Source organism: Spinacia oleracea, chromosome 3 (assembly GCF_020520425.1).
Source record: "Spinacia oleracea cultivar Varoflay chromosome 3, BTI_SOV_V1, whole genome shotgun sequence".
NCBI lineage: Eukaryota > Viridiplantae > Streptophyta > Magnoliopsida > Caryophyllales > Amaranthaceae > Spinacia > Spinacia oleracea.
In genome coordinates this window covers 91469353-91484834 of record NC_079489.1, presented here as the reverse complement: position 1 = coordinate 91484834, position 15482 = coordinate 91469353, and the positions used below count along the sequence as shown (strand labels likewise).

At 37.4% G+C, this 15482-nt stretch overlaps 1 protein-coding gene across 22 annotated transcripts; it reads right to left on the bottom strand.

Moving 5' to 3' along the window:
* Positions 1–1823: 1823 nt before the first annotated feature.
* On the bottom strand, positions 1824–6199 carry LOC130469184 (uncharacterized). 22 transcript variants are annotated; one of them, XR_008929559.1, is made up of 9 exons: positions 5910–6199; positions 5751–5819; positions 5625–5642; positions 5450–5518; positions 5324–5341; positions 4024–4565; positions 3894–3938; positions 3585–3783; positions 1824–2262 (listed from the first exon to the last, which is right to left on the bottom strand). XR_008929559.1 is itself a non-coding variant. In XM_056838138.1 (4 exons), exons 2-4 carry the CDS (start codon positions 3904–3906, stop codon positions 2108–2110), a joined length of 363 nt encoding a protein of 120 aa, XP_056694116.1. In that variant the 5' UTR covers positions 3907–3938; positions 4024–5341; the 3' UTR covers positions 1824–2107. The 22 variants fall into 22 exon arrangements, 1 of the variants encoding a protein (XP_056694116.1); XR_008929572.1 differs by having other exon boundaries at positions 4024–4153; XR_008929566.1 differs by having other exon boundaries at positions 5450–5513.
* Between the last annotated feature and the right edge of the window lie 9283 nt (positions 6200–15482).

Here is a 15482-nt window from a genome sequence, read left to right as displayed (position 1 = left end):
AGTTGACGATGATGGCGGATTTCTTGGAGATGATATTTGGTGAGTTGTTAGAGGTGTTTGGTTGTGATTTGTGAAGTTGATGATGGTATGATGGATGATGATGCATGCGAAAATTAGTAGGCTTGTTAATGATAGAAAAATAGATCATAAAATATGTTGATGAAGTTAGGAAGAAAGAGAAAAGATTTACCAAAGTTTGTTTTTCCGATCAGTAGTATGGTCCTTGTAACACTTGTAAGTTGTAACAAAGTATTATTTTAGTTTTTACTAAAGTAGTTTTCACTAATTAGTGAGTACTGAGTAATGTTTATATAAATAGGAGTATTAAAATTTCAATAAATTACTCTACAAGTCTAGAAATTTATAATAGGCCAAACAATGTAAAATTGTTTCTGTTTCTTAAAAGCACTTCTACAATTTTGGGCCAAACAATTCTATTTCTCACATGTATTTCTCTAGAAACAGTTTCTATAGAACTAATTCTGAGAAACAAAAATTATTTTCCAGAAGCTTGGCCAAACAGACTTAATTTCTAAGATGAACCCCTGACTTAAATTAAGTGGCCGTTAAAGTAAATAAAAGTAATAGTAATTAGTCATTAGGTTGATGGTAAGTCCTTTTTTTTCTTTTTCTTTTTCTAACTCTTGATTTCATGTTTGGAATAAAAACTACATTCTCTATTTATTGGAGAGTTTCTTTACCCATTTATTTGGTTTCATCTACCTATTTATTGGATTTTATCTCTTTACTTGTGATAGTATGGGGCTATGGTTTTAATTTCGCAAAAAAGAATTGATTTATTGATGAAAATTTGTGTGACATTACAATAAATGTCAGTTCTACGTCTACAATCAATTGAATCGAATTTAATTCAATCTCAAAACTATAGCAGATCGAAAGACCCCCTCGATTAAGGTTGTATCAAACAACGATTTGAAAGAGGGTATTCATCATTGTTAGACTCATCCACAACGATCGTGGTTTTACCGGATTCGAATTTCGTTTGATCCAAATTATTTTCTAGCTATTTGTTAGTTTTGATTTCTATTGTACATGCCGTACGACTATTTATTAATGAACTAATATTACCTTCTAAAAAAATAGAATTATTGTGTTTCTGTCAATCCAGCGTTCACTAGAAGTTTAAAAGTTAATTCAAAATAAACCTCTATTAGGGCCATTGGAAGTTGCCTTTGCTGAATTACTTGCATTGTTGTTAACCTTTTATAGATACTAGTTGTTGGGCGGCGCGTAACGCGCGCCGTGTTAGCGCATTGTCCCCCAAGTAAGTAAAAACTATTTTGTGAAATTGAAATTTGTTTAATTTACTGCCTAATTACAAATTCTTATGAAATAGAAAAACGCACGACCTCTGTATATGGTAAGCTATTCTTTCTTGACATAGTTGTTTGACTGATAACGCGCAGTCCCAAACGCATTAAATATTAATCTCTCAGTATTTCATTAAAAGATACAATTAGAGGGAGATAAATTAATATAATTGGAAGTGGGGACCATGACATGCCAAAAATAGGAGGTATATCTATTAATTAAATACGACCGATTACGGAAAGTGTATTTTTTTTAATGAAATACTGTTAGGTTATGATACATACTAGTCTTATATGCACGCGATGCGTGCAGGATTATATAAAAGCTTAAAATTGTTTTACTACCACTAAATATAAATATTGGATTAAAAAAATGTTCACAAAATTCATATTTTAAAAAAATAAGGTTATACTATATGATCATACATCTAAATAGTGAAACAAATCATGCATTTACATGAAAAAATAAATAATTAATATAGAACATCAAACTTCAAGAATTAATAGAACCATTCTATGATAATCAACCACAAAACAACATAATTCTGAATTTTACAATTACAACCATAACGAAAAGCAGGAGAATATAGTGATACCGTGATAGAAAAAGGACAATATACATTCATTGAGGAACTATATAAGAATTTCTCTACCTTTTACACAAAGTAAGATGCTTATAAAAATATTCCCAGAGTCCAATACATATAGAGAACATCAAATAGCTACCTATTGAAAGCAGCTTGGGAAAATTAGTAGCTTCAAGTTGAGCATTTCCTTCATCTACAGCAGAGTAAAGTAGCACTGCAGCAGAGTACAACAGCATTGCAGCAGAGCAAACAGAAGTAGAGCACAGCAACTGGCCTACACAACAGCAGACTGGCCTGAACAATGACAACAGGCCTGTAGCACCAGAACCAGTGCATCAATACACCTGCAGATCAACAATCAGTCATGCCATATGCCAGAAACCAAGACCAAGACTGAATCTAAGGCATATATCTTTGTACAAAAATCGTGTCAAAGCATATAAGAGAAATCTATACAAATGCAAATCGCAAGAACGATCTCAGCATTGACTAAAACAGTCCAATAGAATTCAACTCAAAAATTAAACCAATTTCTCATAAATAAATTATCAATCAAGCTCATAAAAACCTAATTCCAGCAAGTCGCAACTATAGTGAGCATTCACATTCAACCAAACCACTTTTTAGTCGGAAAAATAGCTCGTAAAACCAAAACATCAAACAAAAAAATCAATAAAACCACAACAAATACAATTACGAAACGAATAGTCAGGTGATCAAGATTTTGGAAAGCAAAAGCAAACAGAAATAGCAATAAAATACATCAAAATCTGAATCTAAGGAGTTTAACCTGCCAGAAAAATCCCCCAAAAGACTGCAACTTTCTGCAATCCTTTTATGTAAACCCTAATACTATACTGCAAATATCTTCTACGCAATAAGCATATCATATATTGTTAATTCTGAGCAATATAACCACAAATTATTTTCATTGATCACAAAGATTGAAACTTGTATAATAGAGATTTTATGCAATTTTCAACAGATTTATTCATATGAACATCTACTTCCCACAGCTAGTGAGAAAAACATCATTTGATTCAGTTTCGATTTATACAGTAACGACTAATGATCCATCAACCTGAGAATCTCTATAGAAGTTTGTTTCAAGAAAACAAGTGCAATCAGAAATTTGCATATCGTTTTTCAAATTGAATCAATTATTTATTTATTTAAACTGATACCACGTTAGCACTTAGCACAGTTTTGTGTTCATAATACACTCTTTATCCCTAATATGTGCCTCTATCCCAAAGATAGGACAACACCCTTATGTCGAGAAAATGTGACGCTGACAGCAACTATGAAATTTCCTGCACGATGTATATCGTGCAATTTTTACATTTGAATCGATAACATGTACGAAGTACATTTACATATATAGGAAATATAGCTAGCCAAGCACATATTTTAGCAATGCAATCATAAATGAACCTAAAACAACAACAACAAATCAGAATATCATGTAGAAGGAATTAGGAAATAGGCAAATTAAGGTAAAATTAGGAAATAGGCAAATTAAGGAAAAATTAAGGATCAAGAAATGGGCACATTAAGGAAAAATTAAGGAAATGTCATCAAGAAGAAATGATAAGGGGAAACGGACAGGTATATTTTAATAGAAAAAATACAAAAAATACATAACAGAACTGGAGGGTTAACGCACCTGCTTCTAAATCTCAGCAATCTGTTGTCTCTGCTCAGACAGATGAGTGATAGCAAGTACGGAAAGTTGAAGGTGATAGCAAGTACGAAAAGTTGAAGGTGAGATCCAGGTGATAGCAAGTACGGAAAGTTGAAGGGGAGATCCAGGTCACCTCTCACATAAGTCCAAAACAGCAATATTGGTCCGCAAAGAATACCTACTATAAAAAAATATAGAGAAAAAGGTACATAAGTAAAGAACTGATACATTGTGTAGTAAGGTAGTGAGTCTTAAGTGAATTTTTTTTTTGTAACAGATCTGCAATCTCACCATTACACCACATAAGTCCAAAACTATTAAGGCCATTGGATTTTCCTGAGAGAAAAATGGTTATATAAGCATCAATATAAGAAAATCATACAGAATATAAGGCAAATGAATGAGAACAATGATGTATCACCAATTCGAGCAATAGTTGCAAGGTATATAGCCTAGTAATATTGGCTAGAAATACAATTCCATAACCGCAAGCATCAAATGACATATCTCGAGCACCAGCAATGAATGCACCAAGAACAATTAATCCTACACTGAAATAATAAGACAAAAAAGTTATGTGACAGCAAACCACTTCAGAAAAGAGAAGGAAAATCATTATCTCTTAGAATCGCAGATACTACAAAATCACACTCCATGTAGGTCACACAATTACCAAAGATTCTAAAAATAGTTAGTCAGGCAGGTAAGTAAGTATATGAAGAAATACTTTTCAACCAATCATCATAGATATTGAAGAAACCCATTTGTGGTTCCGTAGCCTTTAAGATTAGATCACCAAAATTCTCAATCTTTAAGCAAGGCTGGAAAGGAAGTTGCAGCTCACGTGCTTTGATAACTATGTTCAGGAAATCAAGCAGATGGACTTCCAAAGGATCCAGCATTCCTTTACGGGTCACCGAATTGACCCAAATCCATAGATTCCAAAATTTAGTTGCATAAACCCTAAAAATCAAAAGAGACGGAGAGAGTATGAAATGATGAATCAACACATGATAAAGTAAAATAGAATAGTACATTTTACACTCATTAGTCAAAATTGATAACTTTTAGATCAATGTAGGAAATAGGTGTTACGTTTTATAACTTTTAAACAAATTTGATTAATTGGCCTCAACATTTTATCAGGCACAGGATCAAGGTTGAAGGTGTTTCAGTTAAACCAGAGAGAAACGCATCTAAAAACCATCGAAATTCAGTACTAAAAAAAGACAATACTACTTGTTAACAAAATCATAATGCTAATATTCAGTCTTCCTATGAACTTAATAAATCAGACCTCAAAATTTCGTCAATCTATTCTGTAGGCTAAAGAAATAAGCATTTCTTAACACAAATAACTCAATGAAATGCGCTTTTCATTCTTGGCAACTGGCGGTTCTCGCAGCTAAGAAACCAAATTTTGATCCTATTTCTCTTCAAAATAATTGAATACTATCCCAAATTTCCAACTCCCCATCTTAGATGAACAAACAAAAAAAACTATGGAAAGAAAGGAAGGAGCAATCCACTAATATCTCGCATTAAAAGAAAAAGGAAAGAAAATAAGGCTTACAGAAATAGTATCAGGATTGCACCAAGGAATTAAAAAAATATGACAATAAACAATTTTAATTACATCATGTAAGTCGAGAATTTGCTAAAAACGTTGATATAAATAGTGGGTGCTAGATTTTAAACTGAGATTAGGTAAGATGTCATACCATTTAATTATTGAAGACCTTGTTAAGATATTCAAACAAAAATAGGAAAAAACACATCAAATCAACAAAATATCAAGAATCAATTCGAAAAAAATGAAAATTTAATAAAAGTTGTTGGAATCTCACCAGAATTCCAATTAGTTTATTTTGCACAACATTTATTTTGCATAAACCGCCATTAACGACCAACCTTTCCTTTGCATCACAAAAAAATACATCATGTAAATCGAGAATTTGCTAAAAATGTTGATCTAAATAGTGGGTGCTAGATTTTAAACTGAAATTAGGTAAGATGTCATACCATTTGATTATTGATGACCTTGTTAAGATATTCAAACAAAAATAGGAAAAACACATCTAATCAACAAAATATCCAGAATCAATTCGAAAAAAATGAAATTTTAATAAAAAATTGTTGGAATCTCACCAGAATTCCAATTAGTTTATTTCGCACAACATTTATTTTGCAGAAACCGCCATGAACGACCAATATTTCCTTTGCATCACAAAAAAATACATAAGATGAAATTGGTTTCGAAACAATTTGATAAACCTAATTGAAATTTGCAGCAGAGAAAAAGAGTACTTGGAAGTGATTTGAAAGGCGTAATCATCGTCGAAATTGGTTTTCATTTCCGGAAATACTCGATCTCGGTCTGAATACTTGGCCTGAATACTCGATCTCGGTTGCTGCATCATTTCCGGAAGCGATGGAAGGCCGATGATGGGAAGCGATGGAAGGCCGTCGATGGGAAGCGATTGAGGATGGAGGCGACAGGGACGCGGTTTGGTGAGGACGACGGCGGGGAAGTGTGACCTAGGAGGTCTAACCCTACGAAGGTGAGAGAAGAAAGAGAAACGAAGGTTGGAGGGGGAGACTGGAGAGTGGCTCAGTAAGAAAGAGAAACGAAGGTGAGAGGAGGAAAAAACTCAGAGGGTATTTTCGTCATTTTTCTTGGGGACACGAAAAGTTGAGTTACCTAAACGCCCTCAGTGAAGGAAATATGTCATTCACCCAAGGTGCATTAAGTCTAATACCAAGGTTCAAATTAATTGCGGACAATTAATTCAGTGAGATCAAGTGATCGGAACAGCTAGCTGGAGCAATGCTTCCGATCAGTGAGTTCTAATGGATATTGAACTCACAACTTACTCTTGACTGAACCTACAAGGTCACACCAATGACACGTAACAGATCACCGGATTAAATGAATCGGAAATTCATTTAATAGCTTTTCGGGAATTAGTTGGAAACGTATTATACGATACGACCTTTGTCGGAATCGTATATCGTATCGCGAATATTCGTAAGCTGGGCGACACGAATAAATCGTATCGTACGACGGTGATTCGTCGTATACGAAACGATAAATAATATATCGGAAATATATTAAATCGCGAATACGAAGGGCATCGGAGTTGCCGGCCCGTCGAGCCAAGCACGTAAGCGTGCAAGGCCCAACGAGCCAGCAAGCTCGCGAGCAAGCAAGGCAAGCCCATTGGGCGCGAGCATGCAACATCACGCATAGCACAGCAGCAGCGACGAGCGAGCAAGGCCCACGGCCCAGCTGCTCGGCGCGCGCGCTGTGGGCTTCGGCCTGCAGTGTGTCGCTGGGCGCGGGCGTGTGTCCGTTGCTTGGCTCGCACGGCTTGCTAGCCGGCCTTGTTTCTTGCTTGGTCGGTTAGTAAGGTTAATGATATAACCTTACAACCTAGTTTCCAACACACAACACAATTCATACACTCAAACCCTAGAGACACAGAGAACCCTAATTCTCTCTGTGCCTCCAAAGTGAGTTCTTCCCAAAAAGCAAAGTATCTTGATCAATTGTCTAAGCTACGATTATCAAGACGGATCTGACGTGTCGGTGAACCAAGTAGAGGAACGACAAGTGGAGTTCTTTGTTCGTATTCATTGACGGATTAATGTGGAAAACACGCTTCGAATGTAAGTTTGCTCAATATGTGCTTTATACATGTTTCCTGGTGAAGGAAATAATGCCCTTGGTCCAAGTATGCATTCAATGTTAAGTCTAATAAATGCGGTTCAGTATTAATTAACAAGTTAATAATTCAGTGAGATCTAGTGAGCTGAATGCCTAGCTAGAGGCCGCTTCAGTTCAAGTGGAATTAATGATAATTAATCCACAGCTTACTCTTGACTGAACCCGTAGGGTCACACAAATAGTACGTAAACGGATCAAGTATTTAATGGCATTAAATACTCTATCTATGGATATTCAGAATCGACGGATCTTGGTTTCAGTGGGAGCTGAGATCGTCACAAGCAAGAAATGAATACTCCGGAAACGATGATATTGCCGGAAACGGAAATATGGATCGTATCGGAAATATAAATATTATCCAAGTCGTAGATGTTGCCGAAAACGGAAACATGGTACGTAACGGAAAATATTATCGGAAATGGAAATATTGCCGGAATCGGAAATATTGCCGGAAACGGAAATATTGTCAGAATCGGAAATATTATCGGAATCGGAAAATAATTCCGGAAACGGAAATATTAAATATTTGTTCGAAACGGAAATTAATTTCGGAATCGAAAATATTAAATATTGTTCGTATCGGAAATGAATTCCTAAATCGGGAATTTAATCGGAAGCGTATCGTACGAATTAGCGTCGGACGAGGCTCGCTAGACGAAGGCCCAACACGAAGCCAGTCCATCGCCCAGCAAGCCACACGCATCACCAACACACGCCAAGCCTCGACCAGGCCCAGCGCAAGCCAGGCCCAGCCGAAGCCATAGGCGCGCGCGGACAGCAGCATGGGCCGAGCGCTATGCGCTCAGCGTGGGCCGCAAGGCCTGCGCGGGTGTACGGTGCTCGTGCGATGCTCGTGTGCGAATCCTAAAGCTATCGGGATTCGATAAAAGATTAAATCCTAAACTTATTAGATAAAGTTTATTTAATAGAGTCCTAACAGGATTCTAATTAAATTAATTAGTATCCTAATAGGATTCCAGTTCCTTTTCCATACCTCTATAAATAAGTGCCTAGGGTCATTATTTACAGATACGATTGAAGTATTCAAAGGGTAAGTTTTTGGAAGAAAATTCAGCCATACACTTGCACAACAATAGCCGAAAATTCCTAACACCTTAAGGGCGATTCTAGTTGGTCAATCTTGAGGCGGATCCGGACGTACTGTGGACTATCTACGGAGGGACGACACTTGGAGTCCTAAAGACTTGTTCTTGTTCGGTTCGGGCGCAGCTAGGGAAGGCACGCTACAAAGTGTATGCATCTATACTATGCTAAATGATTATGTGTAAATAATATGCTTTCCTGGCTTTATGGTTTTTCCGCATGATTTATGTATTGTCATATGTATCATAACCTAACACCTGGCTTTGGGGATTGTTCCGCACATGTTATTATGTTTAACTGTATTCCGCTTCACTCAGCTGTTCCTTCATATAATAGAGATGAACAACATAAATCATGCGGAAAAACCTTAATGCCAGGAATCATATTAATTGCACATAATCATAATCATATTAATTGCACATAATCATATAATCACATACTCCATCTATGGATATTCGGAATCGACGGATCTTGGTTTCAGTGGGAGCTGAGATCGTCAAAGGCAAGTAAATGAATACTCCGGAAACGATGATATTGTCGGAAACGGAAATATGGATCGTATCGGAAATATAAATATTATCCAAGTCGTAGATGTTGCCGGAAACGGAAACATGGTACGTATCGGAAAATATTATCGGAAATAGAAATATTACCTGAATCGGAAATATTGCCGGAAACGGAAATATTGTCAGAATCGGAAATATTATCGGAATCGGGAAATAATCCCGGAAACGGAAATATTAAATATTTGTTCGAAACGGAAATTAATTCCGGAATTGGAAATGTTAAATATTGTTCGTATCGGAAATGAATTGCGGAATCGAGAATTTAATCGGAAGCGCATCGTACGAATTAGCATCGGACGAAACTTGCTAGACGAAGGCCCAGCACGAAGCCAGGCCCGCGCCCAGCAAGCTAAGCGCCCAACACACGCTACCAAAGCCTCGCCAGGCCCAGCGCAAGGCCAAGCCCAGCAAGGCATGGCGCGCGCGCATCGTGGGCTGCGAGCAATGCTCATGGGCTGCGAGCTATGCAGCTCGCGTGGGCCGCGAGGCTTGCGCGGGCTGTGCGGTGCTAGTGCTCGTGTGCGGTTGTGTGCGATACGAATCCTAAAGCTATTGGAATTCGTTCTATGATTAAATCCTAATCCTAGTAGATAGAATTTATTTAATAGAGTTCTAAAGGGATTCTAATTAAACTAATTGGTATTCTAATAGGATTCTAAATCCTTTTCCATGACTCTATAAATATGTGCCTAGGTTCACAAATTTATACACAAGTTTTCAAGTATTCAAAGCTAGGATTTTTAAGCAGAAAAATCAGCCAAAACACTTGCCCTATTTAGCCGAAAATAAGTAGTACCTTAAGGGCGATTCTAGTTGGTCAATCTTAAAGCGGATTCGGACGTGCTGTGGAGTTTCTAAGGAGGGACGACACTTGGAGTCCTAAAGACTTGTTCTTGTTCGGTTCGGGCGCAGCTAGGGAGGGCACGCTACAAAGTGTATGCATCCTAGACTAATTATATGATTATGTACAATTAATATGATTCCTGGCATTAAGGTTTTTCCGCATGATTTATGTTGTTCATATGTATCATAACCTAACAGTGGTATCACGATCCTATTATTAATTGCATAATCTATAAATTGCTTAACGTGGTTAAATTTTACAAATTTGCAAAGAATTAAAAGGGGTGATTAATTTTCGTAATTGTTAATTAATTGCAAATTGCGTTTATTTAATTATATGTACGCAGTTTTTCGGCAGTTTATTCGTTACTCAACCAAATCGAGTGATTTTGTGTCAATTCCGCATGTAAAAGGCATTCTAAAATTTTAACAAAATTTCTGTTTTTCGGCCGAACCCAGAATTCCCAAATTCGAAGCCTAACTATTACTTTTCGGAGGTTTTAGTTTTTCGAACGCAAAAGTTTGTAATTTTAAGATGTTAAATTGAATATTTGCAATCCTTGTTGTTAAATCTTGAATCTTTGATTGACCTACTGTATATGTTTAACAATTTTGAATGCCTAAACTTGTTAATTATACAACCTAATTTGTAATTGTAATTAATTTGTTGAAATTCGAATAATTTAGAATTTGATTTGATTTTCATAATTAATTGACAATTTAGTTAGGTATCCATGATTAAAAACCACCATAAAAATTGTTAATTTGTGATAAATTTTAAATTTTTATGACCTAGATTTGAATCCATGTTAATCGGAAATTAATTGATCAATAAACTTTCGATTTTTCGCCCTAAAATTATGAAATTAATATGATTTATTAATTTGTCATTAATTTTAAATAAAAAAATTTTAATTTTTATAAAATTCGCTCATAAAAGTTGCACGCACAAAGCAAAGGACGCTACGTGTTACCCTTAAGGGTGTTGTATAGTGCGGGCACGCGACGACGAGCAAGGGAGCTCGTCGCCCGTGCGGTACGAATGCAGCGAGCAACCAAGAAAGGCGCGCGCGCGAGGCAATGCTGCCTGGGCGTGTGTGCTATGTGCATGGGCGATGGGCGATGGGGCGTGGCACAACAAGACGAGGCGCGCGCGTGGGAGAGCGAGAGCTGGGTCGCCCAGCGAGCGCTGTTCCGCGCACCGGCGAGCGCTGCCTCGCCATCGATCGATTGCTCGCGCCCAGCGAGCGATGCATCCCTTCGGTAGCTGCTGCAAAGCGAGCGAGCATGCTGCGCGCAAGCGTGGCCTGGCTTGCTGCGTTTGCGCGTGGCTACTGCTGCTTGTGCCATGGCTATGCGATCAGTCGAGGGGCATTGATGCCTCGTGCACTCGACGGGGCTTGGGCGCAAGCCCAAGTGCCTCGTCGTGTTACGATTGAGTCGTTTTGATTTTAATTTGAAATTTTCAGTTCGGAAATAATTTTAATTAACTTTAAAATTAATAATTTAAATTGTTTTCTCGGATTTTAATTAACTTTAAAATTAATAATTTAAATTGTTTTCTCGGATTTTAATTATGAATATTATAATTATTATAAATTTTAATTTATACTAATTATTTTACTAAAATTAAAACCTTGAATTAATTTAAATTCATTTATTTCAACTGAAAATAAATTAAATAAATGGATTCGATTATAATTTTATATGAGCTTTAAATTTTAATTAAACTTGTATGTTTCCGGTCAGACTAGAAATACATTTTTATGTTTAAAATTAGTAAAGCATATAAAGTTATTGGTTTAAGTGGGAGCATTTTTAGTCATAAACTCTTGATTAGGTCTATAATCCTTTAAGGTTAAAACAACTTGATTAGAATTAATAAGGACTGAATAATTGGTAGATTATTGGTGCCCTTGATTAATTGCTGCAAATATTTATGTGATGCATTACAATGTGTTTTACTAACCAGCTATGTGAGCCATTCATGATAATGAATGGGTGAATGGTATATATTGTATATGTACTGTTTTGCAGGTTATTGAAAGTGACTAGTATGGCCAAAATAGGATAGAAAATATGGTCTGCGTACCATTAATTTGAATGTAATATTGGTCTAAAGTACCAAATTTTATTGCTTTTAAATATGGTCTGCGTACCATCAAATAGTTGTAATTAGTTTAATTATAGCTGATCCTATTTGAAGAAAATGGCGCCTCCCATGGTGAAATTCAAGACGGAGTTTCCAATCCATTTTCAAGACGGACTTTGAAGTTGAAGCTTCAAGATGAAGTCGGGCCATACTAGATCACATTTATCTTATGCATGCTTTAAGTTATTTATTGCTTTAAATATGTCTTAATTATGCATGAGATTATGGCTTGATTATGTTGCATGATTAAGGATTTTAGTTCACTTAAAATCTAACCAACATAGTGAGAGCCTTAAGTTCCAAACTTAAAAATTGAGTTAAAAGGTGCCATGCCAAAATATACACTTGCTTGGATATCCTTTACATCAATCTAGTAATAGTTTTCGCTCAGCGAGGTGTTACTTATTGATCCTAAATGGGCAAGGTACACAAATAATTGTGAGTACATGTTAGTTTTGGTGAAACTCAACGATATAAGTAAGGAGTCCTTTTATGTCGTGGCAAAATCGATAGGTTTACCTAATAAGTTCTTAGACATGCCTATCAAACAAGAATAGTTTCTAGACTATTAGCAAAAGGTTTTTGCTTACCTAAGATATTTTAGGATTGAGTCGACAAACTGTGCTTAGTTCTTCAATGGATTTTATGATCTTGGAATCATTTTATTCACACCTGCCGGAACACATAACTTGAATAAAAAGCTTAATGAACATTGAATTATGCATGTATGCTAGAATTTAAGTTTATTAAGAGAAACTATGAATGGTTATTTATTTGTTTATTCTTTTCAATTGTAGTTTTAATTATGGCAAATAACAATTCATTCAACATTCGATCAATTCTCGAAAAGGAGAAGTTGAGCGGGAAAAACTTCCTTAACTGGCAAAGGAACTTGCAAATAGTTCTTATGCAGGAAGAAAAGGAGTATGTCCTGGAAGAGGCGATGCCCGAAGCCGCAGGCGACGAGGTCACTCAGGCAGCCCTCAATCGTTGGATTGATGCCAACAAGGATGTGACATGTCTAATGCTCGCCACCATGAGTGCAGATCTGCAGAAAACGTTCATCAACTCAGATGCTTTCACGATCATCAGTGAGTTAAAGAACATGTTCCAAGATCTGGTTCGAGTCGAAAGATTCGAGACTCATAGGCAAATTCTTGAGACCAAGCTTAAGAAAGGCGAGCCCGTAAGTCCACATGTTCTCAAAATGATTGGACTCATTGAGAATATGAGTCGGCTGGATCAGCAATTCTCTCAGGAAATGGCTGTAGACACCATCCTCCATTCTCTTTATAACGGGTATGATCAGTTCAAACTGAACTACAGTATGAATAGTATGGACAAAACGCTCACTGAGCTTCACGGTATGCTGAAGACCGCTGAAAAGACGCTCAAAAGTGATAAGCAAGATGTGCTTATGGTGCGTGGGGGCAAGTTCAAGAAATCTGGAAAGAAGAGGAATGCTAAGAAAGGTGGCAACAAGGCCAGCCCAACTAAGCAAACTGGCGCCAAGTCTGAAAAGAGGAAGGTCAGTCAACCCACTTCTGAATCCGAATGCTTCTACTGCAAGAAGAAGGGGCATTGGAAGAGAGATTGCTTGAAGCTAAAGGAAGATCAGAAGAACGGAACAGTCGTTCCATCTTCAGGTATTTTCGTTATAGACTGTATAATTGCTAATTCAACTTCTTGGGTATTAGATACAGGTTGTGGCTCACACTTATGTTCCAATCCACAGGGACTAAGAAGAAGTAGAAAGTTAAGCAAGGGTGAAGTCGACCTACGAGTGGGAAATGGAGCACGGATTGCAGCATTAGCTGTAGGAACTTATTATTTGTCTTTGCCCTCTGGGCTAGTTTTGGAACTGGAAGAGTGTTTCCATGTTCCAAGTCTTACTAAAAACATCATTTCAGTTTCTTTCTTAGATGCTAAGGGATTTTCCTTTTTAATAAAAGACAATAGTTGTTCGTTTTATTTTAAAGAGATGTTTTATGGATCTGCTAGATTAGTCAATGGACTTTATTTATTAGATCACGACAAACAAGTTTATAACATAAATACCAAAAAGGCCAAAAAGGATGATTCAGATCTCACCTATCTGTGGCATTGTCGATTAGGCCATATTAACTTGAAACGCTTAGAAAGACTTCAAAAGGAAGGAATTCTAGAACCATTTGACTTAGAGGATTATGGTAAATGCGAATCATGTTTACTTGGCAAAATGACAAAGCAACCTTTCTCTAAAGTTGGAGAAAGAGCAACTGAACAATTGGGTTTAATCCATACAGATGTATGTGGACCAATGAGTACAAATGCTAGAGGTGGTTTCAGCTACTTTATCACTTTCACTGATGACTTCAGTAGATATGGTTATGTCTACCTAATGAAGCATAAGTCTGAATCCTTTGACAAATTCAAGGAATTTCAGAGTGAAGTAGAGAATCAATTAAGCAAGAAGATTAAGGCACTGCGGTCTGATAGAGGCGGTGAATATCTGAGCTATGAATTTGATGACCATCTGAAAGAATGTGGAATTCTGTCAGAATTGACTCCTCCTGGAACACCACAATGGAATGGTGTGTCGGAACGGAGGAACAGAACCTTGCTAGACATGGTCAGGTCAATGATGGGTCAGGCCGAACTTCCAATGGAAATTTGGGGACATGCACTAAATACAGCTGCACTCACTATAAATAGAGCTCCGTCTAAAGCTGTCGAAAAGACTCCATATGAGTTATGGTTTGGAAAGCCTCCAAATGTGTCTTTTCTTAAGATTTGGGGATGTGAAGTATACGTCAAACGATTAATTTCAGACAAACTTCATCCGAAATCTGACAAATGTATCCTTGTGGGCTATCCAAAGGAAACAAAGGGGTATTACTTCTACAAATTTCCAATTCGTTTTACTAAACGAGCCCAATCAAAAGAATTTAATTCAAGTCCTAAGCTAGCCCAATCATTTAATCCCCTAAGCCCAATTTAATTTCCTAAGCCTAGCCCATTAACAATAAGGAGCCTATAAATAGGACTCCTCATCATTAAATGACCCCCTATTTTGTCATAAACCCTTTTCTCTCTTTCTTGCCCAACACTCCTCTTTCTTTCTCCTCTTTGGTCCGGTTCACCCGCACGCACAGCACGAGCACTTGTCGTGCCTCGTGTGCTGCTCGTGCCCTTGTTGCTCGCCCCACGTTCTCGCCCACTCTCTTGCTCGAGCCCAGCAAGCGCGCCCCTTGCGCTGCTGCTGTGCCATTGTTGTTGTTTCTGTGTGCGTTGCTTGCGCCAGCCACACCCGCTCTCCCTCGCTCGCTCTCTCGCGCCAGCGCGCGCTGTGCCCCTGCTCTCTCGCCCCTCCACGCGCGCGCCCAACGTGCCGTGTTCCCTGTCCCGCGCGTCAGCTCTGCTGTGTCCCTTCGTCCCTGTGCGCACACACACGGACGTGTGTGTGTGTGTGTGTTGCTCGTGTTCGTAATTCAATTCTTTTTTCGCCC

Excerpts from the sequence above, each read along its gene's own strand:
- LOC130469184 (XM_056838138.1), bottom strand. Across the intron at positions 2,263-3,588 it reads CAGATTGCTGAGATTTAGAA|GTGTATTGATGCACTGGTTC; the intron begins GCAGGTGCGTTA and ends GTTGATCTGCAG.